At 42.0% G+C, this 25,931-nt stretch overlaps 2 protein-coding genes across 2 annotated transcripts in view; one reads left to right on the top strand and one right to left on the bottom strand.

The window, feature by feature from the left end:
- Dnalig1 (DNA ligase 1) overlaps positions 1-25,931 on the top strand; it is a 362,733-nt gene that overhangs the window by 329,025 nt on the left and 7,777 nt on the right. The gene's annotated exons all lie outside the window — the stretch shown is intronic.
- LOC110376652 (terminal nucleotidyltransferase 4A) lies at positions 1,138-25,755 on the bottom strand. The gene is made up of 6 exons (XM_049845921.2): positions 25,030-25,755; positions 16,466-16,659; positions 10,743-10,882; positions 10,439-10,501; positions 7,165-7,770; positions 1,138-6,409 (listed from the first exon to the last, which is right to left on the bottom strand). The coding sequence occupies exons 1-6, from the start codon at positions 25,365-25,367 to the stop codon at positions 6,005-6,007; spliced, it is 1,746 nt and encodes a 581-aa protein (XP_049701878.1). The 5' UTR covers positions 25,368-25,755; the 3' UTR covers positions 1,138-6,004.

Consider the following 25,931-nt stretch of genomic DNA (forward strand, 5'->3'; position numbering starts at 1 on the left):
CGGCGCGTTATGGCGGCCGGCGTCGTGTTTTTTGACACTCGCGCGAAAGTTTTTTGCATTGACGGTGGCGCCACGTCTCGCTTGGTGAGTGGCAGTTTTTGGAACTAGGAGAGGGAAATGGAAGGAACAAGGAATGCATGCAAACACAAGGTTTGTTTAAACGTGAAAATCTATCGCATACTTTAAGAACTAAGACCTAATAAGTGTATTTTACGTTTATATTTTTATCTTTTAAACCCTATGACTTTTTCTAAATCTGTTTTTTAAACAAATTCAAAACAACGTATGTAAAAATCTACAGCTCTCTATGTAAGCGCTTTAAATGAAAACTAGCTAATGACCAAACGTTCGCGTAGCGGAAACTCGAATTTCTCCGAAGTTTATGCATGCACTGATTTCATTCATACATAAATAATTATACACAAATACACACTAATTTTTGGACACATCTCTTTTCTTTAAAGTCTACGGATTAAAAAAAGTTCCGCCAGGACAACGTTCGCCAACGTTCGCCCAGCGGAATCTGTTTTTGGTGAATTTCTCCACAATGGCTGGCATACACAAATTTTTATTTACCATACACAATTATAGGACGTCTTACACTAATTATCTGCATAATTAAAATCTTTAAATTCAACAACATTCCGCTGCGCGAACGCACACCAACTTTTAGTTAAGCTCAACTCTACCAGCTCGTAACAAACCTTGACGAATGCAGGCTAAGTTTCCTCCCATAAACCCTACATATTTCCAACTTCACTCGTGTCTACATTTCAGAAACTTAATTCATAAAGACGTGATGTAGTCTGCTATTGCGATGCATATTTGCAAATTGGTGCACGTCGAGAAAGTACACGATACCGGTGGTTCAATATCACCCCTCACTTGTTTGTGATAATAATCAATCAATTATTTTGACTACAAACAACAAACAAATCACTATCAGTGCATTACATGGGCTAGGGTACGTGTTGAAGTTCACGGCTGCTCGGTCTGACCGCTGCATATTGAAACAAGTTAACACTGAACCGTTTACAGTTCATTGTATTTCAACTTTCAATGTTCCGCTCCCTGTTGTACTGCAATATTTAATGACGTGCATTCGAGTCGAGGGTAATATGGAAATGAAACACAATATCGCTTTTTCCACTTCATACTCACTGTATGTCTTTATTTATTTTTTTGTATTTTTTTAATCAATTTATTTTCAAAACATTCTTTAAATCAAATTTATATTAATATTAAATATATAATATATATCTTGAGTGTATTTACATGATATATACAGGTGTGTATGTACATGTGTATCGGCCGAGGGCGCTATGTACAAAGTTCATATGCTAACATTATGCTAGGTACCTTACATACACAGATATACAAAAACGCTAATCTACAGCGCAGCAGCGAGTCGCCCGCACTGCGCGACAACCTACTGGATAAATGCATGTTTGTACTCACGCGTAGTGAGGGCGGCGCTATCGCCTTACACTTTAAACGACTAATTAATGTGAGCGACTCGCCGCTGCGACTACCTTACATCTAATTTCGTACATTATTTTAGTTGCACTCGTTATGTAATACCATTTTTTAAATTTTTACTTTTATTTATTTATTTTGTTTTTTTTTTTGCAAAACACTGGCATTATTTTTAAGGTACATACTTGTTTACAAGATGGCGGCCAAACTCTTAAACTAATTGCATAAGAGATTACATACATATGTATCAGAATGAAACAAGTGAAGAGCCCGTACACACGAGTCATATACGGAGTGCTCGTGGAGCCCAACTAACACAAGGATCACGTCTACTGAGCTCCACGCACACATTATATTGAGAAATTATCAGAGTTCGAGTACTGCAGTTATGTACTCGTCTGCGGCCCTTCACTAGAGATTGCCTATAAAACAGGCAAAGAGGCCGACAACACAGTCAGTTTCTGCACTCGTCACCCTGGCAAGAATAGTGGAGAAACATTTGTTTTCGGCAGGCGGGTGTGCACCGGCCTGCAAGGCACTGCAACACTATTCGGTGGCGGCTGACACGGACACGCAGTGAGACGCGCCGGCCCAAAGCTGTCTCAGCCGACACTTGCGAGATGACCCAACACAGCTCGTATAAGAACAAAGTCGCTACAGAAGTCAGCGCACGCCACACTACACTACTGGTGCACTGCTCTACTCAGATACTCTAAACAGATTTCAGTTTTAAACTTTTTAAATACAACAAATAAATAAATGGCAAAATGACTAAATATTTGACATAATAAATAATACAACAAAATCAAACTACAAGATAGTATAAAGACAACTAAAAAGTACATAACAAATGTTTCTATGAGGTAAGTAGTATAAACTGCGACATGGATCCGTGAGTGTCATAAGTAAGATGTTCATTTGTAAGAGTTGTTAATATCGCTTGTCTGCCTGTAGTCCTGTCGAAGTGAACAGGCTAACTGGATAAGTGTTCGCGTACACAAATAGCGCAGTATGACACACACATACTGCACTAGTCAGCAGTAGCTGCACATTGACTTCTAACTACAGGGCGCGGCACCCGGCGCCCTAGTTACAGACCTTACGTCATGGCGCTACAAACACGTTATGCTTTGGCTTTTTACTAGTTTTTTGAGTTTATTTCATTTTTTACTTTATTTTTATTTTTCAAAGTTTGAAAGTAGGCATCCGAAATACCCTAACTCAATGAAACTATTAGCTGAGATTGGTGCTGAACCCGAGCTACATCAGCACAGCTGTATCGCTGCACAACTCGCAAGTAATGGTTACGCGACGTCGCGGAGGGAGGGTCGTTAATCACCGCTTGTCTACCTTCCATTTTATTTCCCGAACACCGTCAATGTGCACAACCATTACATAGTATTAGCTGAATCATTGCGCTATTCTGCGCGGTGCCCTACATTTTTCAACTCGCATTTATCACTAACAAGGTTTTATGGGTTAGTCTATTTATAGCTATTATCAATTCATTTCATCTTGATACGGGCTTATTTAGACTATGTTATTTATACTCTATAAAATTTTCGCGACATACTTGAGTCGAAATTGATCAACATCAATAAGAGGATTAACAATAATAACCAATCCATGGGGGTAAGTTCCCACTGCGTACATTTCTGCGTTACAATAGGGCCGCACCAACTGAATACGCTGACATCAACAAATTATTGCTAAGTAAAGTACTCATTACACTACATAACAAACTCCCGAAGCCTGCACAAGTCTCCAAGACACTGATATTGTGTATCAAAAGATAGAAGTGGCCCTGTCATTAAACTAGCTGTGATGAGTAACAAGACGTTTTAATAATGACGAGTGATTCGATCAACGAACAGAAGATAACGATCAGCTATAGCAATCACCTGTAGGAACTTATATTATTGTACAATTAGCTAGGTCACCAACATCATACAAATAAATCAACATAAAATTTTCTAATAGAGGTGGAAATGATTGTAATCACAGCAAGCTACTATCGCCTGTAATTGCAGCAATCAAAGCCTGTTTACTGAATTAGACAAATCGCAACTCTTTCAATATCCGACTAACGTAACGACTTAAATAATTAGTGAGGGAACTTAGTATATAGTATAACGCGAACAGTATCCATACAAACAATACTCCGCTACTCGTCTGAGCAATACTCTCGGAGCCGGCAGTGGCTGGTGAGCTCGAAGCTTGCCGGAATCATTCATAACCCTAGTATTGTTGAATCACAGAAAGTTAACTATCGGTACATTTACTACATGAGCTATATTCCGCTACGAGTCCCTGTTCATCACAGATTATAATAACACGCTGTCGGAAGCGCCGACGAAACCAAACGCGCTGCCTCTGAACAACCATGTTATTGTATAAAGGCTGTTGCATTTAATTGTTGTATTCCTATAATTATATTAAATCGACTAAGGTTTGTAATACGAGGATCACTGTAATAATTAAGTTCACATGATTCTATAAGTTCGACTAACAAATTAAATCACGAGCTGCCGCTAAATAAATAAATTTAAATATCAAATCAGCCAAGAGTCACAAGTTGTTCAACCTGTACAACATACTCCGTGCTTCTTATAGCAGAGTACGTCTTGTATTTAACTTTACTTATCGATAACATACACAGATTACTCTGATAACTTCTAAATGTTCCATGTTTTACGAAACTATTGTCGATAAAAGTTACATCTCTATGAAACAGTCGCGAGTCTGTCAGCTACATCTGTCACGGCGCCTCAAATAGTGTCGATAGCATTTAATATTATTAATGTTATTTCATTTAGTTAAACGCTATACAACACACAACAAGTTCACTTTAGGTCCAAACAAGTTGTGCAATTTCATAATTGTTATAATTCACACACAACAACGTTATCGATGTTATTGTTTGGCTGATATTTGCTTCAGTAAACACTAGCGTAATTAGTTGCTACTGACGAACCCTCTATTTAGCAACTATGTACTTCTGAGGTCTGTCATATATTCTAGAATTTAGAAATTCACCCCAATTATAGCATTCATTTTATCGCAAGGAATAATAGTTTTTTTTTTTGTTTACTTTTTCTTTTTGTTTGATTTGAGAAGAGTACTAATATGTACATGTATATTGATACGCCTTGTGAATTCATAATATTTGAATTGATCATATTTGAGAAGCAACCAATTCTTGTATATTGCATTGTTGAGCAGAAGTAATCACAAATGTACAAACGACTGATAACTTAACAGCTAGCGTGGTGTTCTTCATAAGGCAACTGTCGAGTTCATCACCGAATGATATGAACTAGTTACACTATGCAGTGCCGCCTTGTTTACAACACTGGTGATCGAGTCTCAATAGAAGTATTACTGCATAGCATGTGCCATCTGTATCCGCTCCTCAGGTTATCTCACGACACGTATAACCGACGTTGTCAAAGCTAAACTAAAAGATTTCAACAATTTTCATATTTAATAGCCTGACCATCGTCACCGTCAGACATAACTACAACTTTTCAGATTATATTCATTTTTTTCATAAATTATCCTAAATTTCCAATTTTCAGAAATAATTTCTGGATAGACATGGGTCCTATGTAAGAATAACTAGCTGGAAGTTGTCGCGTTACGCTTTAACGAACTATAACCGACAAACTGAAACCGAGCGAATGCGTATAATATTGCTAGTACACGAGTTGGATACATGGCAAGTTAAATTGCATAGATTCTAAGTTAATATATTGTAAAACTTTCATGATATTATAACAAACGAAATGACAGATATGCGACTTATACCAATGATCCGTTTACTATAGTGACCCGTTGATACGGTTTCTCCAATGTAATTAGGTACTAGCAACATTATAACTAGTCGAACTAAACCATCGATACGGGGGCTCGGGGCTTCACGTCTTATTGTGTATAAGCCGACGTCATATATTAATTATCATAAGATTCCATCATAAGATATAGGGAATTATGTATATTTCCGTACATTTAGCACGCGTCACTCGCCTGGCTGGGGCGTCGGGACTATTTACGAATAACATCATGACTAGCGTACGTAAATGAATGTTGTTATTTGTCCCGAGCCGTCCCCGCAGCCAGGCGTCTCCACGGAACATCAGAGCTCGTCACCCACACACTCACGCGGGTTCACAATGTTTTCTGAACAGAATATGCTTCAGGGAAGACAGAATGTGGACACACTCGCGCCGTACGAAACGCCATCGACAATAAAACTTATAGCTGAAGACATACACGTGATGTCGAGGCGTTTCGTAAGGCAGAGTGTGTTACTGGCTGTATTTAGTTATATGAATATGCTATAGTACAACAGTTCAGTGTAACGCTATACACAGTCGGACACTCGCGTCCCGCAGTTTACAGCAGTCCCGCGCACTGACGACACACAGCACTCGACAGTATCACTCGCTGCACGCCGCGACACCGCGGGAGGCACTGGCTGGGCGGCGCCGGGTGGTGGCGGCGACTAGGCAGCGTAGTGTCGCGGGTATCATCGCATGGGGTGCGGCTGCGGCGCGGCGGGGCGGCGCTTGCGGCGCTCGGGCGGGGCGCGGCGGGGTGGGGCGGGCGGGGAGGCGTAGCGCCGCTGCTTGGCGCTGAAGGCGCGCGCCTGGCGCTTGGCGTCGGGCCGGCCGGCGCGCGAGTAGGCGCCCGACGGGATGTTGTTGAAGTCGGAGTTGCTGGTGATGTGGTGGATGATGAGGCTCTGGTGCGCCGACACGCGGCGCGGCGTGGGCGACGAGCACTGCAGCGCCGACAGCGGCGGCGGCGACGTGCGGCCCGCGCCGGGCCCCGGCGCCGCGCCCGCGGGCCCCGCGCCGCTCAGCATGACGGGCGCGGTGGCGCCCACGATGGGCGGCGAGCCGGCCGCGCGCGACCCGCTGTCTGACCACTCCTATAACAAATAATACTTTCATTAGTACACGTTTGCAGAAATTATTTTTATCCTACTTGTCTGCCCATTGATTCGTACTCATATCTTCAGGCTCCATACCACCATATTTTTTTGGTCATCAAAACTATATACAGCTGACAATTTTGCCGAGGCCCAGGGAAGGCAGTTTGCCTGTATGGCTGGGTACTGACCGGGTCGGAGTCGGACACGTCGGGCGACGGCTCGCGCGAGCAGGGCCGGCGCTGCGGGAAGCAGTAGGGCTGGGTACTGACCGGGTCGGAGTCGGACACGTCGGGCGAGGGCTCGCGCGAGCAGGCCGGCGCTGCGGGAAGCAGTAGGGCTGGGTACTGACCGGGTCGGAGTCGGACACGTCGGGCGAGGGCTCGCGCGAGCAGGCCGGCGCTGCGGGAAGCAGTAGGGCTGGGTACTGACCGGGTCGGAGTCGGACACGTCGGGCGAGGGCTCGCGCGAGCAGAGCCGGCGCTGCGGGAAGCAGTAGGGCTGGGTACTGACCGGGTCGGAGTCGGACACGTCGGGCGAGGGCTCGCGCGAGCAGGGCCGGCGCTGCGGGAAGCAGTAGGGCTGGGTACTGACCGGGTCGGAGTCGGACACGTCGGGCGAGGGCTCGCGCGAGCAGGCCGGCGCTGCGGGAAGCAGTAGGGCTGGGTACTGACCGGGTCGGAGTCGGACACGTCGGGCGAGGGCTCGCGCGAGCAGGGCCGGCGCTGCGGGAAGCAGTAGGGCTGGGTACTGACCGGGTCGGAGTCGGACACGTCGGGCGAGGGCTCGCGCGAGCAGGGCCGGCGCTGCGGGAAGAAGTAGGGCTGGAAGGTGTCGCGCACCCAGCGCCGGTACTGCAGCACGTGGTCCGTCACGCGCACGATGCGGCCCAGCGCGCTGTGCCGCGCCAGCAGCGCCGAGCCCGCGCCCATGGCCTGCTGCAGGATGATGTAGCCGTAGTCGAAGGCCTGCTTGACTTGGATGGCGCCGTAGCTGGAGCGGCCGATGTCGTTGCCGGGCGTCAGCGGGTCCTCGATGCACAGCAGCGACGGCCGGTGCCCGTCGTTCATCTCCTTCTGGATCTCGTCCTTGGACACGTAGGAGCCGCCGTTCTTGACGCGGATGGCGGTCTTGACGTAGTTGAACTTGCGGCCGTACAGCTCGAAGAACTCGATGAGCAGCACGCCCAGGTTGTGCGGCTGGCGCAGGCGCTCGGGCCGCGGGTGCAGCTGCAGGAAGCTGATGCACATGAGGATCAGCGAGTACGACGAGATGCCGCCCGTGAACACCTCGTTCAGGTCGCGCTGCAGCAGGAATTGCTTCAGCACCATCACCAGCCGCGTCAGCACCGGGTACTTCTCCTACAACACACCATCGCATTCACATTACATTACATGTTTGTAGAATATGCACAGAGAAGGCTCATTGTTATCATAAAGCTTTTATAAGGTAAGTGAATGTGCTACGGATTACTATCGAGATACCTTCGCGTATGATTCACGCCGGCTCGCTAAACGGGGGCAGACATGCTAACTGCGATAATTACATTCGGTAGGCTGGAATGTTAATAACACAGACTAAGTACTACGTAATCATTCACGTTCTAATAGTAGGGGAGGCCTAGAAGGGATTTCGGGATTTACTCAAGCGCGGCAGATTAGTATATAGGGAGGTACCTATTACCCCATTTAACACCTCCACCAAATATAAGCCCTGTATATGCAGCCGCGCGTCTAGAATAAAGGATCAGATTAGTAAAAAAAAAATTATCATCTGACATTCTCCAGCGCGTCAGATTAAGATAGGGTAAGTTAGTTATATGCTAAAAAGTGTATATTCCACTAATCTGACAATTTGCGATTGACGATAAGAAGTAGGAAGGTTACAAACTTGTAAAAAAAAAACGTCATCTTGACTTTCTCGAGCGCGGCTATTTTTTTTTTTATTTTGAAGGGAGTAATTCAACGTTCACGAAAAATATAAAATCTGACGATTCCCGTAAGCCGAAGTAAGGAAAATTAATCGATAAAGTTTAAAGCGTGCAGCTACGTGATGCCGGTATTCTCCTCCCAAGTTTCTATTCCTCTCTCTCTTTTTTCAATTCAATTCATTTGCAGTAAGTGTTAGTACATTTTGGGTCTTAAATAATCTACACTAATATTATAAAGCTGAAGAGATTTTTTGTTTGAACTCGCTAATCTCAGGAAGTTACTGGTCATGGTATGCAGATATATTGTTTTTAACGAAGACGATTCATTTTATTGGATACTTTTGTTAAATACGTGTGCCTTCCAGTTGCATTGTTTGCCTATCGTGATACCGAGAAATGCCGTTTCTATCTCTTTCTATCTGTTCTGCAAGAGTGGCAACGCGCAACTCTACTGGATGGTTTTAAACTAATAAATTAAGTCAAAATACGTATTTTTTTTTGTATGAAAATAGCTGGGAAAAAGGCTGGGCAGATTATTTAGATATTAGATTTATCTATGGGTATTAAATTGAATAAAATTAGTTTTTGTAAGATTTACGCGTAGATTATTTCCGTCAAGCCATGTTATTATAGATTCTATTGTATTGTTTATGACACATGTCATTATAATTAAATGTAATTTATTAAATTATAGAAATGTATGTAATGTATGAGCAGATTGATACACTCCGCTAATAGCAATGTCATATATATCATTGTATGTGCCTTCTTATCGAGAACAACCTTTATTATAACAGCTTTGTTGAAATGTTTGTCCGTTCTGAGATATAGATCAAAAAGTGTGTAAAAGTTGATAGTACTTAGAAGACATACTCGTAGTAGCACTTAGATATTCCTTTAAAACTTGAGATATCAATGGATTATTTAGTTTTAACTTTTACACACTTTTGATCTATATCTCAGGACGGGCAAACGTCAACAAAGCTGTCATATTAAAGGTTGTTCTAGATAAAAAGGCCTATACAATGATATGTATGACATTGCTATTGGTGGAGTGTACGAGGTTCCGTATATTTGTGTCCATTGTCCTTTATGTTTTTCATACTTATTTGCTTATAAATAAAAGTTTTGTACTTCAAAGAATAGGTATATACTGGTTTATTTACTTGCAATTTTTTCAGGTCTTCAATTTGTTAAAAGGTTTGCAAAAAAACTTTCCATTGTCAGATTAAGCGAATTCCTCCAGATAATCGTCAGATTATAAGATGATTACGTTAAGGGTACATAAATGAACCATATATATCTTAATCTGACGCGCTCGAGTATTTCAAAATGGCGATTTTTTTTTGCAATTTCAAGTAATGGCCACGAGTTTAGGTCACGTCTAAATCGTCAGATTATTGCATAAGAGCCTTCGTTTTGGTTCACTTAACACCCCTTTTGATAATCTGACGCGCTCGATAAAATTATTTTTTTTCCCATTTTTAACCCTTACCTACTACCACCCCCACCATGGAAACAGTCAAAATGACGTAGGACGTGCATGCTATTAATATCTGACGCGCTCGAGTATGTCCATATAACTGTTTTTTTTTACATTTTTGAAAGTTTATAGCTGCTCCACCCACCGATGAAAGTGTGTGTATGTCAGGACATTTTTTTCTTCTTATCATCTAAGCTTCGCAATCTAATAGGTCTCATTGACGCTCGAGTCACTCCCGATTTAGCACTCTCGCCTCCCCTACTATAATATCATACTTATTGTAAGTATAGAATGTCCTACCCAGTGAGGTAACTAAACCACAGTATATTTTCTGCAAACTATAATACAATTTTCATAACATGTTTTAGCCAAAATTATGTCATAAATTTTGCATGTAGCTATTATTTAAAGCGAAGTTTCTCATTAGCAGAGACAGTTAACAAAGTATTGTGTAGATGCAAAACAACAAGTGATGTATGACTGGTTGTTGTGTCACCCGTGTGAGGTCAAGGTCACCGTGTTCTCACTTTGTAAACACAGCTGTCTTCTACCTGTCACTCCCTAATACTTATAATTTAGATACTCTAGCTACACAGTGGTGACAGTGAGCACTCACCTTAAACTGCTTGATGAGCTCTGCGCTCTTCACTCCGCTGCTCATGTTGAACGATATATCCACCTGCGAACAAGTACATCTTTTCTTATACGATATATCAGATTTTCTCATAAACTTTTATATCTTTTTCCAACGGTTTCACACGATTTTGCGATTCACCGGATAAAACAGTCACTGAACTGTTACACTGAAATATTTCTTCAAATGGGACCACTAGTTCCTGAGATTAGCGCAATCAAGAAAACAAACAAATAGACTCTTATGAAATAATGTATATTTAGTTGTATGTGAGTGGTGAGGTTACCTTGACGTCGGAGTACTTGTCGGTCATCTTGACGATGGGCACGGTGGCCTTCTCCAGCACCTTGATGGTCTCCTTCTCCGCGATGTCCTGCACCACCAGCTCGCGCTCCAGCGTGCGCAGCGGCAGCTTCTCCCACTGACCTGGGACAATATATCCAACAAACATAAGCATCAGCACTCACTACTCACCGGAGTACAGACACGATCCGACATCGTGCAACGCTTATAGGGCACATCAAAACAAAAAGAGTATGGAACCCGTAATGCCAGACAAAAAGCAGTACCGCTACACTTCAGTAACGGTTCCTAAGCAACAAGACAACAGATGGACGATGTTCGCGCAAAAACGTGATGAGTCACACCCGCGGCTCTCTGATGCGATAATAGCTTCCAATATATTGCGCAGCGCGTGACGGCGCCCCGAGCCCGTCACGCGCGCGTCTGTACCTCCGCGTGACGTATCAGGAAATCCGCCCGACCATCGTCCAGATGTGCGCCTTACATAATCATGTAAACAACTCGACAGATCACTGAATCTCTTCGAGCCTATCACTAAACACATCAGTCGGCTGCATCCATATTTCGCTCATCGCATGCCAAGAATAATTTCAGTTACAATTTGTTGCTAGTGTATGTATAACATAGCTCAGTATACAAGAATGATTTATGTTCAGGTTTGAAACTGATGTCTCCGATAGGTCGCATAGGTGATGATGACAATGACGTGTCGACACAAATGTTATGAATGGATGTCATCAACAGGGGCACGCGAGTGACTCACTCTTGCACTCGGTGCGGGAAAGCGTAATATCTAAGTCGCGAGGCTCCGACGGCGACGGGCCAGCTATATCTACGCCTCCTTAGAGCTTTCCCATCCAAGACTGACTGAAGTTTTGAGAATTTAGAACTGAAAATGATCGCATTAGCTCGCAATAATAGTTGTACTAGCATCCATAAGCAAAGGGCATAAGTAAGACGTTAAACTGGTTCGTGTTAGGTAAACTGTTGTCAGTGGTTGGAAGACTGCCATGTGACTGCACCGCTCGCTCGGAAGGTGCACTGGTGGTCCGGCTGCCAAACATACTGACTTGCCTCGCGGCTCTGGCGTCAATTCATTCAATCTCACAGACAACACGGACATCGCTTCCTCAATTTTATCATTTGATCAAAAAATACAGTAAGACATGATCTAATAGATTATTTTTGTTTTCTAACTTTATTTTACTCAGCACATGACTATGGTCACTTCCTCACCAAAACCAGATGACGCTTAATTGCCCCCTTTTAGCAACAATATTTAAATAGGGAATGATAACCAAATTAGGTCAATTGTATTTGTCGAATATTGCGTATGTGTAATGAGGCGTTTAGTCCAGTGCACCGGAGGTATGCGAGCTCGATAGCATCGGGGCCAGTTGACTGAGACAGTGCGCGCGGTGCATGCGTCCGAGCAATGGTCCGAGGCCGGCGCGTATAAATAGCCGCCGCCTCTCATCTACGCACTGCTAACACTACGTCAAGCAGATCAGTCTAGCCTGTCTAACTCATATTGTTTTCTATCAATTGCACATCTATCTAACAAGTATCTCGTTACATTTTTAATTGTACCTGACTAGGTAGGACGACTTCGTTTACGTGTAGCACAATCCGTGTTCGGGCGCACGTGGGCGGAGTTCAACGAACTGTGCCATTGGTTAGGCCATCAGTCAGCTGACATCCAAGTGTCACGCTGCCCCCTTACCCTGATACCCGGGATCCTACGTCCAGCCTTATTATAAACGCGTAAATCAGTTGAGAGGTAAAGCCTGATCAAAAAATTAGGCGTAGGTCTTACTTACTACGCAAATGTTCATGGCTTCAGGCAGCTCATTAGTTCGATCCGATCTGAAACGCGAACAAACAATGACGCCTTGATTGTATGCCATAAAGTTATGCTTCAATTGGACACGCAGTGAAAACTTCAGCTTCCCTTACATAACAGCATTAGGTCGCTACTGCGATCGTAGTGACTCCCACTAGTCGCACTTAGCAGAGTATCGTGACGTGTTATCGCGCTGATAACTATTTCTATGACGACTGCGCGATTCTTCCACATTATACTAACTTGTAAGAAGAAGTAACCTCGTCTATGTTCATCTGTCTTGGTAGTTGGGACACAGAGAGTTACACAGAAACGTCCGTGCAGGCACAAGTAGGTGCTATGTGGTGTTTCCACATGTATGTGTATGTACACAAAAGACATGTGTATGTATGTATTCGTTTAGTTCAGTAGAAGCAAGGCGCTGGAAGTTTCAGCGGCACTGATAAGGCGGCCAGTATCAATGTCAAGATGTGTGACCCGTGCGTGTGGAGGTCAGCAGCGTATTGCCGCTCTGTACACTCCAACTTCGATTCGCCTATAAACAATTAACAAAGTATGTATTACTGGTCGCTATGTTGTTACAATTCACGTTTAGACTCAGACATTGATAAAATCGATGCTACAATGATTAATACCACGCTTTGTTTAATCAGTAGCTAAGCCTAGCGCATTGATACGCCTTCTTCGAATAGGCCTAACGAGCTATAGATAAAGCTATTACAATTATCTACTACAGGCATCGTCGGCGCAGTCAGCTGCGCACGGCAGGAGCTCGTGTCTGCACACCAAACATACAGAGCAATTAGCGATACGCGCTTGTCATTAAAAGTGGAATTAATGACATCAAATGCATTAAGCCAAATCGTACTAATCACATTAATTCATAACTGCTTCACAAAAGGCCGCTTGTTTGTTAACTTTTTAACATACTATACATATAAAAGAACACAAACTTAAACACATCAAAATTGTCGTGAAGTTTTATAGCAGTGTTTAGACGTCTGGAAACCAGTGAGGGGCACAATTGTTTGCACGCAATGTGCGAGTGCCGGCGCACCGGGCGACCGCGCTCAGCTCGCAGACAACACGCCAGCGCAGATTGTTCGCACTTACCCAATCAGCCTCACACCTCTCACACATTCCGTCACAACCATGACGCATCGCTCATAACGTCACACATTGAAAGTATTTCCGTAAGTGTTCGAAAAACGTTATCTGAAAGAGGCCTACGACTCCTACGAGCATTGTTTTTGGTAGAATAATAAGCAATTGGATATTATGCTGAGGCTACGACAGTAAAAGAATAAGAAATAACAGTGATAGATGATAATTTGTCAGGAAAGGGTGTTTCTGTATAATACCGAGATTATAAGTGCGTCCACCCCTACTCGTATTTGGAGAAGTCCAAACAATACATTTTAGTTGTCAGCGCGAATGGCATTAACCGTGGGACGTCCGAGGGTCGTCTAGGCAGGAACCAATACTTATGTAGGATTACAGAGACAATAAAATGTAAGTTATCCAAACACGGCGGATCCTTGGCAAGGACAGCGTGACTAATGTTTGACGTTACTTCTATTGTTGGGACATGTGCACCGCGACTCTAGAACATTCCACGTTATGATCACCACTGATGTCATCAGTTTGAATACTGTTTGCAGGCTTTCCGTAGTAATCCTCGCTACCTATTGTAATATTAAAAATATTGTAGGCTCAAGATAGTCATTGTTTTGTCAGATTGTAAAAATACGACGAAGCGCTTCGTAAGGGTACACACACAGTGCCCCTGCGCTTTGCTAAGCTCGTCTTGGCGAAATTATTCGGTAATGTAGATCAGTGAGTTGTATCGTGCGAATTCTTCAGATGTTCGCGTTTGATTGTGCTCTAAATGTGCAGCCGTCGTTGTCCCTCAGCACCTCAGCTCGCGGGTAGGGGAGCCACAATACCACGGATGTTGTATCAGAAAGCCGTTGACGATCTTTTCAATGAATACGATGGGGCGCACTGTCGCAAAAAACCATCTCGACCGTTGCACTTGGCGGTTAGGCTCATTATAATTCCTTATCTTCCAAATTGTGATACAAATGATACAATGTACTAATTAACTGTTCCTATTATCAAGTCGTAATAAAAACACGTGGCGGCATTACTTAGCAAGATAAGCTCTGCTTAATGAGCAGATACGGCAGGTGAACGTAACAGATAAGCGCTACACCTAGTGAACTACTTCACGACAGATACCGCGTCGCCGACAGATTGCATGCATTGCTCAAACTGCAATCAGAATGCAATGCGGCACGATTTTCCGGGAAAAATCTCATAGCCAGTAAATAACACAATTTAGAAAAGTGGAATATCGTAGTGAGCTAGCGCGAGGGGATCAATGTAAGGATATAAGATAATGTTTTCGACAAACACGAGCCTAAGCATAAAGTCGTACAACCCCCGAGGAGGGAGGAGGGAGGGCGTCGCTCGGCCGCGGCCTTGAGCCGGCTTTACGATAGTCGGGCGCGTCTAGCCGGCCTAATGTATGCGTCCACGAGGAACCCTCCCGACGATCAACCAGGACTGCCTCATGCAGGACGACACACTAAGCCGAACAGACAATAACCTGGAACGTATGAAGCCGCGGTACTGCGCCATTGCCGTAGTCATTAGCACTCTGCAGCAACGATTTCCACGGAAATGATCACACGTACTGCGGTACTCCTTGTGTAAAATTCCTGTTGGTGCTATTTGTGTTTTCCTACATGCCTGTCAAATACAAAGGCTGCAGGTACAGATAGTGCTCTTTGAGCCGCTGCCCAATGTAAGCGGTGTCTACTAGGTCCGAGTAGTAGTGCGATGCTATGTAGCGACCGCCTCAGTTCCGCAACTACCGTTATGAATTGATCGGAACTCGCGGCTCCAGTTTATTGGCCGCTGTTGCTAAGCGGGAACGCCGATATCTATTATACATTATAATTTGAATGAGATCACGTCTTTCATTGATAAACACTTTTTACAACTCCATTTATAACTGTACTTTTTCCAAAGTTTACAGATAGTCGTTGTTTTTAGTACACCAACTGAATTAAGAATTGCTTTATAGAGTAGTAATGACATCTTGTCAGCACAGTTTGCAGGTCGCCTGAACACCGCGCCGCGTAACGACACGCGAAGTGCGGACAAACACCACAATAAACAGCTTTGACATATCAACATATCGGCGATTAGATAACATGCATATTATGCGATATGCTACTGACTAACACACATATTGATGCCTATATTTAGATCATAGTCAAATGTTAAAAATTACTATTGCCTTGTTTCTAAATCAAAACCAACAAAACCGTCATGTCAGTCATGTGGAACGAAGGCATGGCTATTTTTGTAGGTCCATAAAATGACGTTATTATCAAATCCCAATTTACAACCTTGAGCCAGCAATTTAATGTCATGACTCATCCTTAGCCAGAATTAAATCTATCAAAACATTCAGCAGAATTGCGTTTAATGCTTTATTGTCCCTCGGGGAGCCGTCATTCATTGCAGCGGTTAACCTGTGCGAATTATGTCTATTAAGTCCGGCTTGAGGAGCATTCACAGTTGAAGATGTTTCCTCATAACTAGGTCACATTGTAGATGCGAACACATCGGCGTGTACAAGGCGCATGTAAACAAACAATCTATTATGAACGCGCGTCGAATCAGATGCACCGAGCGCGGTTACATAACGCTCGACAGTGACGAGCGAGCGCAGCGGTGCCACGCTTGGCACCCATGTGGACACACCGCGTTACTGTCAGCATCGCACACCCATCCACAATGCCGGAGCACAGCTACAGAAAGGGGGCAGACATGTTAGGTTAGAGACTCACCAATAACAACGAGGTCGATGTCGCTGGTGGGCAGGTAGAGGCCGGTGCGGAACGAGCCGAACACCTCGACGCGCGCCTGCGGCCACAGCGCGAGGATGGCGCCGCGGATGCGGTTCACCACCGTCGAGCGCACCAGGTGCTCCGTCTCCGTCGGAGACATGTACAGGTAGAAGTGCTCGATCTCCTCGTGCAACCTGCCAAGTACCGCTGATGTTTAGCAAATCCTATTCATTAAAAATACACAAACAACATAAGAGACTAATTTAAAAATATGTTTTGTGGTGTGTGTAGAAGCCGTGGTGGCCTAGTGGGTAAAGGACCAACCTCAAGTACGAGGGCGCGGGTTCGATCCCAGGTCAGGCAAGTACCAATGCAACTTTTCTAAGTTTGTATGTACTTTCTAAGTATATCTTAAGACACCATTGGCTGTGTTTCGGATGGCACGTTAAACTGTAGGTCCCGGCTGTCATTGAACATCCTTGGCAGTAGTTACGATTAGTCAGACAACCAGTCTTACCAAGGGTTTTTGGTTTGCCCGGGTAACTGGGTGCAGGAAGTCAAATAGTCATGTGCTCCTTGAAAAAACACTGGTCCTCAGCTGCTACCGGTTAGACTGAAAGCCGGCCCAGCCGACCCCAACATAGTTGGAAAATATGCTCGGTAGATGCAATACTTTTATTCAGACATATTAGTCTGCCTCCCTCATTATAGTATAATTGCTAATATTGGAGAGACCATACAATCTGGCTAATAAACATCATGAGGCATAGCTGCCAGACTGCACATTAGCATGCTAGTGAGACGGCAAGAACGCGCAGTGACACGCGACACGTGAGCACCGCAGGGTCGGACACCCGCCTGCCTCCAGCCGACCTCAGCACACAAACCTTTCACCGCACTGCACTCGCTTGCACCACATTCTTTCTATAAGTTTTTGACAATCAATACGACTTAATCTCATTCCAGTCACTCGGGCCGCTCAATAAGACAAGGTTAATTGAGTATCCAGCCAACGTAATCGAATGCAATATGCGCAAGCAAGGCCAGCATACCACAGACAAAAACAGTTCATCATAATAGTGCCTTAAGCATTCAGTTTAAGGCCCAAAAACATGTATATTTACATTTAAACAACACGGCAGCCAATTGTTATCCCCTAGACTTGGCTACGTACATCAAGAAGTCAAGAAAGCAGCACATTGCGCATCGTCCAGCAACGTCTAATGAACAGAACACCGCCGTGCATGTTGTTAAAAAGAATCCGATCTTATCGCTCATTAGTTTTTCAGCTAACTACTGGAATGGTCGAGTGAATGTTAGCGATCCAGGACAACACAATTAGTTGCCGCGCCGGTACCCGCCTGCATGCTGCAACGCTGCCACACTCCGAGTGCAACGGGACACAGCTTTCTACACTAATCGCTCTATTGAAAGACTTACAGCGCCGACTCACGGTAATAATATCTAGTGGTACCGAGATATTTGATAGTGACCGAGTCGCTCAAACGAGTATCATGCATAAGATTCTTTATCCAATAATAATAAAAAGATCCCGTTTCCTCTTCGATTTTCCGAGCCCATGCTAGAAGTTTACCACAGCTTCTACGCTCAGTTCACCAAAGTTTAAAAAAAGCAAAAGCTTCATAATTGAATGAACGTATATTTGTAACAAAAGGCAGCTTTAGGTACTTTCATACGAAAATAGTCGAAATAAAAACTTTAGGATGATTGGATAGTCATATTGATGCACAGGGCACGTACGGACTCAAAATTTGCATGCCGATAGAGCGGTGAAATACATATGCAAGTACTTTATGTAACTTAACCAAAACACCTGTACCTAATACCGTGTCTCTGCAAATAAAGATTCTTATACGAATGACTGCGGCTAACATATTCCATGGACATTGTATATTTTATGTAGCAATGGCAGATAAGAATGTCTATATTTTAGTTGTATAATTTTCATGTAGTTTTTACTACATGTATTAAGGATTTGATTACATTGAAATTGTATAAAAGTCCAAGCATCGCCTTTTTAATGCCTTAGCAGGACGGGTGAATTATATTCATGGGGCTGCGTTATAAAGTTCACTCTCCTCCGTACTCCCGGCTTGAGAAGGAACATATCCTGAAGTATTTACTGTACAAATGTTGGCACGGAACAATGTTTATGACAAGCTGATGTTGTAAATGTGAAAGTCTGTTGCTATCCGTTCGCAATGTTAATAACCTCTAGTGAATCGTGCTTTTGACATTAAAGAGTTTCGTCACAAAATTACTTGATTTATTTGTCTTCATCTCGATTTATTATTACGATGGTTTACTCTAGATAAAATAATTGCCGACAAATGATGTAGGTGAATGAACTGGACTGTATCTGAGGCGCACAGCATTGAGATACTTGGCTGAGCTAACGAACAACACAGGTATTTTCCACGACAATGCCTCTCTGTGTCTAATAGGCACGAAATATTGGCAGCATGTTGTCGAGTAGTTCCAGAGTGGTGACCAAACAAACAAACACGCGCTAATGATGTTTAGTGAGGACAACACTGTACCAGTTGTGAATGCTACGGTTAACTGTCATTCATTACAGCCTGGATGTCACGAAAACCATTCAATAACAGCGTTCATTCAGATTACACAGTCAAGTGACGTCACTGTTGTAGGTATAACATGTGTACAGTGTTGATGGCACTTAACTGGACAGCGAGGAATAAATTAAAACAATTAGTAGGTATCGTTGAGATTCCTCAGCTGTAAACCTTTCCAATCAAGGATTGGAAATGTCAGATTTTACAGTGAGGCCATGTGATCGCGTCGGAGTATTATTTTCGTCGAGTAAACAAACATTACGCGTGGACATTACTCATCGTTGGAAACAACTCGTAACGTTTGTTTTAAGTTTATCGCAGGCCTTCGCAGACAAATAGCAGCACCGCCACGCTTCCGTAGCCTTCGCACATCTGATGCGAAGTTTAATAAATAATAGTTTAAAAAACTAAAAAACACGCTTTTTATAGAAAAACGAACTAAAAAATAGGAAATAAATTTTAATGAATTTAAATTAAGAAAACAGTGTTAAAAATTTCAATGAATATAAATTAATAATAGTGTGAATACAAAAAAAAATATTTAAAAAAAAGCGTGGGGTGCATGGTGTCAATAGTTATAAATATTTTATTGACAGATATGAGTACAGTGATTTTCATTTCGATAATATCTTAAAAAGCACCCCACGCTTTTTTTAAATATTTTTTTTTTGTATTCACACTTTTATTAATTTATATTCATTGAAATTTTTAACACTGTTTTCTTAATTTAAATTCATTAAAATTTATTTCCTATTTTTTAGTTCGTTTTTCTATAAAAAGCGTGTTTTTTAGTTTTTTTAAACTATTATTTATTTTCTACTTTTTAGTTTGTTTTCAAACTATTATTTGTTTTGTAGAATTAAAATTCTCTTTAGTATACAAAAATTTGTCAATATTAGAGAAAACGGCTAAAGATAATTATTGGAAATAAAAATTAACATCGAGTCCTGCCTTATCGACTGTAGAGAAAAATTCTAGAAAATTTTAATTAATGTTCTTACCTTATCGACTATAGATGAAAATTATATAAATTAACAAAGATCATATTTTGCAAATTGAAAAGCCTAGAAGTCGGTGTCTAATGGATGTTACTAAGTTAATTTTGCCACCGACTTCTAGGCCGATGCACCTAAAATTAGTTTTTTTTTTGCTTTTTAATGTTTTGGGAACTCGGTTTAATTTTTTTGTAAAAAGGTTATTTATTTAAAGCTTTTCAGTGATACGAATAGTTGTCACTATCCATACAAGTGGGAAGTTCTCATCAATACAAAGAATATAAGTCCAAACGAGGTATTTTACATATTCAGTTGTCGAGTTCCCTTGACTTTCTCTGGTCTCTATCATCAGGTCAGCTTCAAACCTTCACTGTTGCATAGGTCTTTTCAATACGAATAATTTAAGCCCAAACACGAGGTAGTTTACATATTCAGTTGTCGAGTTCCCTCCACTTTCTCTGGTCTCCATCATCAGGTCAGCTCCAAACCTTCACTGTTGCAAAGGTCTTGTCAATACAAATAATTTAAGCCCAAACACGAGGTAGTTTACATATTCAGTTGTCGAGTTCCCTCCACTTTCTCTGGTCTCCATCATCAGGTCAGCTCCAAACCTTCACTGTTGCAAATGTCTTGTCAATACAAATAATTTAAGCCCAAACACAAGGTAGTTTACATATTCAGTTGTCGAGTTCCCTCGACCCTCTCTGGTCTCCATCATCAGGTCAGCTCCAAATCTTCACAGTTGAATAGTGCTTTTAGGCGTACACCTAAGTGTCAAGTTTTTACCCTATGTATGCCTACAAGTTTTGAAGGTTGCCCTCGATTTCTCAGGGTTTCCATCATCAGATCCTGACCTGATGAATATGGGACCAACTGGCAGCTATTCCAAGTCGAACAAAAAAAGAATCACGTAAATCGGTCTATAAACCTCGGAGTAATCGATGTGTATGTGTAACCTCCTCCTTTTTGGGAAGTCGGTTAAAATGGAATAATTTTATCAAATTAGTGTATTGTCATCGGTCCTCAATAAATCTCCAAAGTTTGAACGAAATCTGGCCGTTTAAAGTGGGTCAAAATCGCGCCCAAAGAAGTCGGTTACAAACAAACATACAAACATACAGGTGAAGCTAATAAAAAGCGTGTAAAAAGAGTAACCATGGAGTTTCTTGCCCGTTCATCTCCATAGGCAGCCACTTTTGGAATGGGCAACTAGAATCGAACCTATTTATAATTTTTGACGTTCATAACTGCTTGTAAAGGCCTAAATGAAATAAATGATTAGACTTTGACTTTAACTGCTGAGTACAGGCTTGTGCTATCATTAACAAACACTTGTCTTTGAACCAGCACTTCCATCCTGATATGGATCCTTTAATCTCAGAATGTGATTATGCACCATATGGCACATTAAAACAATCGCTGAGGCGTATGTGTACGCGTAACGTAATGACTACATTCATTATTTTTTACATGAGCTGGAGCTCGTTTCGTATGGTAGGCTCAGCCCGAAAAGTGCTATCATATCAGCATATAGGGACCCCGGCACCTCCACCGCAATTAATTTAAGAAATTTAAATTAAATTAAACATTCTTGTAAGTAGTGAATGTAGGAAGGGAAACAAGGGGCAGGCAGACCACAGCATGACAGCCATCCGGGCAAGTCCTCAGAAGTTATTGTATCCGACTGATATTGCACATAGCTGGAGCATCGTACGAGATTACTGAGGAACTGATAACTTGAAGTATCACATCTCTGTAAGCATTTGAGTAATAACTACAATGGACTAATTATTTGTGTGTACTGGGGAATACTCTGGTGCACCCTATTGATTTCACAAAGTGGTAGGTAATGCTTGCTTCCGAACCATGTTAGTAATAGTACCTACTGGTGAGCGCTGGCACCCGGTCAGGACATAGCACACGTACTCTGTGCGGCCACTACGTCAGCTTGGTACGATGACCGCGGTTGCCAGTCGACACCCCCACTGATTTACTACAAAACACATCATCTCGCTTCCCAAAACATAGATTGCGTGCGTCCTCAGGATCGCAGTACGTCTTCATTGCGACTTTCACGTCAGGGAACTCGATGACGCACTTGTAAGTGTCACATGTGGGTGGCGCCAATTTCTGTATGGGCAGCCGATATATCTTTGTAAGGCAACATAGTGTCGCGTGTTACGCTTTCGTGTGTATTGTAGTGCGCGCACAACGCTCTACAATAGGGCAGATCGTGACGCCGATACACGCAGGCGCCTGCGCTCAATGTTTGTGCTCCGACATCGTGCACTCTCGGAGCTGCAGCACGTGCGCCACTCGCTGCAGACGTACATACGTCACTGTAATCACTGCCAGTACGTGCTGTCGTACCTCACGAATACCGTATACCTAACTAGATAGATATGTAAATGACGGAATTCGCCAAATAAAATGTAAATTATGCTGTCACACATGTCTCTGGGCATTCCAACAAGCTACTAATGTATGTTGTTCGTCGACATATCTTGCTAGTGAATGCACGTAAATGCAGTACTGTCCGTATGTGTTCAGAAGCACATGATGATGATGACATTCGAAATAGAAAAAAAATACAGACTAATACAAAAGGAATCTTTTTAATACAAGCCTAAATATTCGAGATTGTCTTTCTGGGTCTATGAAGATAATAGTTAAGAACTAAATTAATAAAATTGGATATTCCATTAAAGGAGAGGATTTACATGGAAGTATAAGGAAAGAGCGATCCATGTGATTGCATGGCAATCTTATAGCGAAATCATAACACGGTGCGCGTATCAGCTGCTTATCTTTCCGGTGCGCGGGCGCGGACGCGGCGAGGAGGCGCGGGCGCGCGGCCGCCGTGCAGTGCGACGCTCGCCACCACCGCGCTTCGTATTGTTGTTGTTGACTACTACTGTCTATCCCGAGTGGCTCAACTAACTTATCGCACCGAGTTCACGGTTTCTGAACTTTTTTATTTAGCCATTTCATGTTGCTTGTACATATGTTTTAATGATTTTTGTATGTTTTAATTTTAATGTTCATGCTGTTATTACAAGCAAAGGCTTTCTGGGCTTCCGGTATGCGGCAAATTAATGATCAGGGGACTTTAAAACAATTCCTAAGCTAGGCTTTAAGATCCATGTTGAAACAAACACATTTGTACAAAGAAAATTAAATTGCAAGTACCTACTTACTGTCATTAAAGGTGAACTATTTACCCACACATCATACATATCAAGTCTTCTAGATATAGTAAACTTTTTTATATATAGGGCTTATTACATTTGACTAAATTCAGTTGTCTAAATAGGTTTGTCTAATTAGGTTTCTAAATGATTAAATGAAAACTACCTTCCTAAATGCCATTACATTTGATTACATTTGACTGAATTTAGTGACTGAATGATTTAGACGACTGAATTTAGTCAAGTGTAATAAGCCCTTAAGTCACTAATGCCCATTTTCACCAACAATCTCTTAATCTAAGTGCCACTTAGAATAAGGGCTCTCCCAAATTTGACATAAATAACTATGGATAAGGGATACCTAAACTTTGGTGAAAACGAAATTCTTATTAAGTGTTCCATAAATGCTCTTAGGGGATCCCTTAATTTAGGTATTTGTTGGTGAAAATGGGCATGAGTGTTGTAGTTGTAAGCAAAGTTACTGCAGTACTACCTGACCAGGCAGCACTATTACATTTTCGAATATGACCCTATGCAGACGTTGTCAAGAGTAATTGTGAGCCTTATTGCTTGCACAGACCGTCATAATCTGTTGTTGGGCAGGAACAACACTTCAATATTATAACTGGTACACGGGTGACCTGCTTTCATACCCTTCAGAAAGCAGTGAGATATCATGTATTAATTAATAACATAATGAAGACTGACATGACATAATTATTGTTTTGATAATACTGTTGACATGGTTTATTGGCACTTAGTTCTAGAAAAACATTAATCATCAATGATAAGAGCACTTCCTGCTTCACAACTACACACAGAGAATGTTTAGAACATGAGGGTAGCTCACAGCTGTAATGTTATGTTATATTTGTGACCACGCTAGTTATAATATAACAAATTCCAGTATTATTAATTCCAAAATGTCCATGTTAAGTGTACACACTGTCAATTATTCACGCATTTAAATTGACAATTTCAATGAAAGTTCCTTACTTACAATAATTGTAATATTTAACAAGTGTTATTTTACCTACATATAATAAACTAATGATTGTTATAAGTAACTTAAATTGTGGGTAATATTATTATGGTGATAGGATCTCATCAGTTAATCATCCAATACTTAAATAAACATGAATTAAGTATTTTAATTGAGTTTAGGTGAATTAAAAAGCCTGCAATGCTGGCAAAACGAAGTTTCTGTTTTTCAATTCAATAATAAATAGTGGAATTGCCTGCTTTTAATTTATTTTTGAGTGCTGAAAACTCCACTGAGGCAAGGAAACCAGCTGTTTAATAATAAACACATGATCAACTCAAAACTGGTCTTACTTAAGAAAAAATACGGATGAATACACACACAGTATTAAACAAACTCTCTTGATACACCTTTTTCTAAAACACGCATTAAATGTCTGTTTAACTTTTTGTTAGTAAGACCATGGTGTTCATTATCTGACTTTGGAAGATACTTTCATTTATGACCATGGTGATAAATGGTATGATTTACTTATTACTATGTCTTGATGTATAAGAGTGCATACTATGTCAAGTCCATCATTGTTACTCATACCAAGCTTTTAAAAACTGAAGGCAAAATAAGCCATTTGTAATGTGAGGCTTAGAATATAGTGAGGAGATGGTGTGAGCCGGTGACACGGGCACGGGGCAGCAGCGGCGGCTCCGCGGTGTCACGCCGCGCCGACTGCCTCATAACCAACACGTCAAACACGTTGACATCGCTCGCCAACACCAAAATACTAAATGCAATTGTCACTCACCCCAAAATGCCCGGCTTATAATTATAGTTGGGTATCCGCCACGGACAGCCCCCGTATTCACCTATGAGAGCATCGTGGTTTTTGTTCAGGTTAAACGTCGATGCGCGGTTATCGTTCATTTTCCTCCGCGCGGGGTTAAAATAATTGTTATTCCTACTTTCACCGTTCACATCATTTATTGGTATAAAGTCTTGCGCTTTATTCACATTAGGGTTAGCGTTCTCTAAGTTTTTCAAGTTCATTTTGTCTATATCACTTTGGGTTTCCCAGATACGAAGCCACAGGCGCTTCGCGGGTCCTTCCTGCTCGGGCTGATACCACGCGACGGCGGGATCCATTCAGCCGGAGCAAGGTTCCACTATATCGGATGACACATACTGTTGCATTTCACATTTATAATATAATATTGAAAATTAACACAAAACAAAAATAAGTCACACCACATTCGGAACATGGACGACACGCGTATAGTTGACACTTCAACAACTAGAGGGAGCCATCTTAGCAAAATAAGTTCTAGATTTTTACTCAAACCAGACTCTTAAACTACCAGCATAGGCTTTTTATTATAACATTTGCACAAACAATATTAAGGATTCACATGTATCTTTTTTTATGGTTTTCGTACACTGCGAATAGAATTATTACTGAGTCTAGGCGAAAAGCATGGCTATTTTGACAATGGCTAAAAAGGATATGAAAAAAAAAGTTCGAATACACGACTCGAATGTTTTATTTGTCGCGTTCAAAATTAACTAAATAAATACTTCATGTATCCGAAATACTTCTTTCAACATTTCTATTTTAATAAAACCCACATTGATATTTATCATTTTATGTCATTTAAAATATAAATATTAATTTGAAAAAAAAAAAATAGATTCCAAGGGTTGATAAAATCA

Source organism: Helicoverpa armigera, chromosome 25 (genome assembly GCF_030705265.1).
Source record: "Helicoverpa armigera isolate CAAS_96S chromosome 25, ASM3070526v1, whole genome shotgun sequence".
NCBI lineage: Eukaryota > Metazoa > Arthropoda > Insecta > Lepidoptera > Noctuidae > Helicoverpa > Helicoverpa armigera.

Excerpts from the sequence above, each read along its gene's own strand:
- LOC110376652 (XM_049845921.2), bottom strand. The coding sequence starts at position 25,367 with ATGGATCCCGCCGTCGCGTGGTATCAGCCCGAGCAGGAAGGACCCGCG. Across the intron at positions 16,660-25,029 it reads TATAAGCCGGGCATTTTGGG|GTTGCACGAGGAGATCGAGC; the intron begins GTGAGTGACAAT and ends GGTACTTGGCAG. Across the intron at positions 6,410-7,164 it reads ACGTGTCCGACTCCGACCCG|GAGTGGTCAGACAGCGGGTC; the intron begins GTCAGTACCCAG and ends TATTTGTTATAG.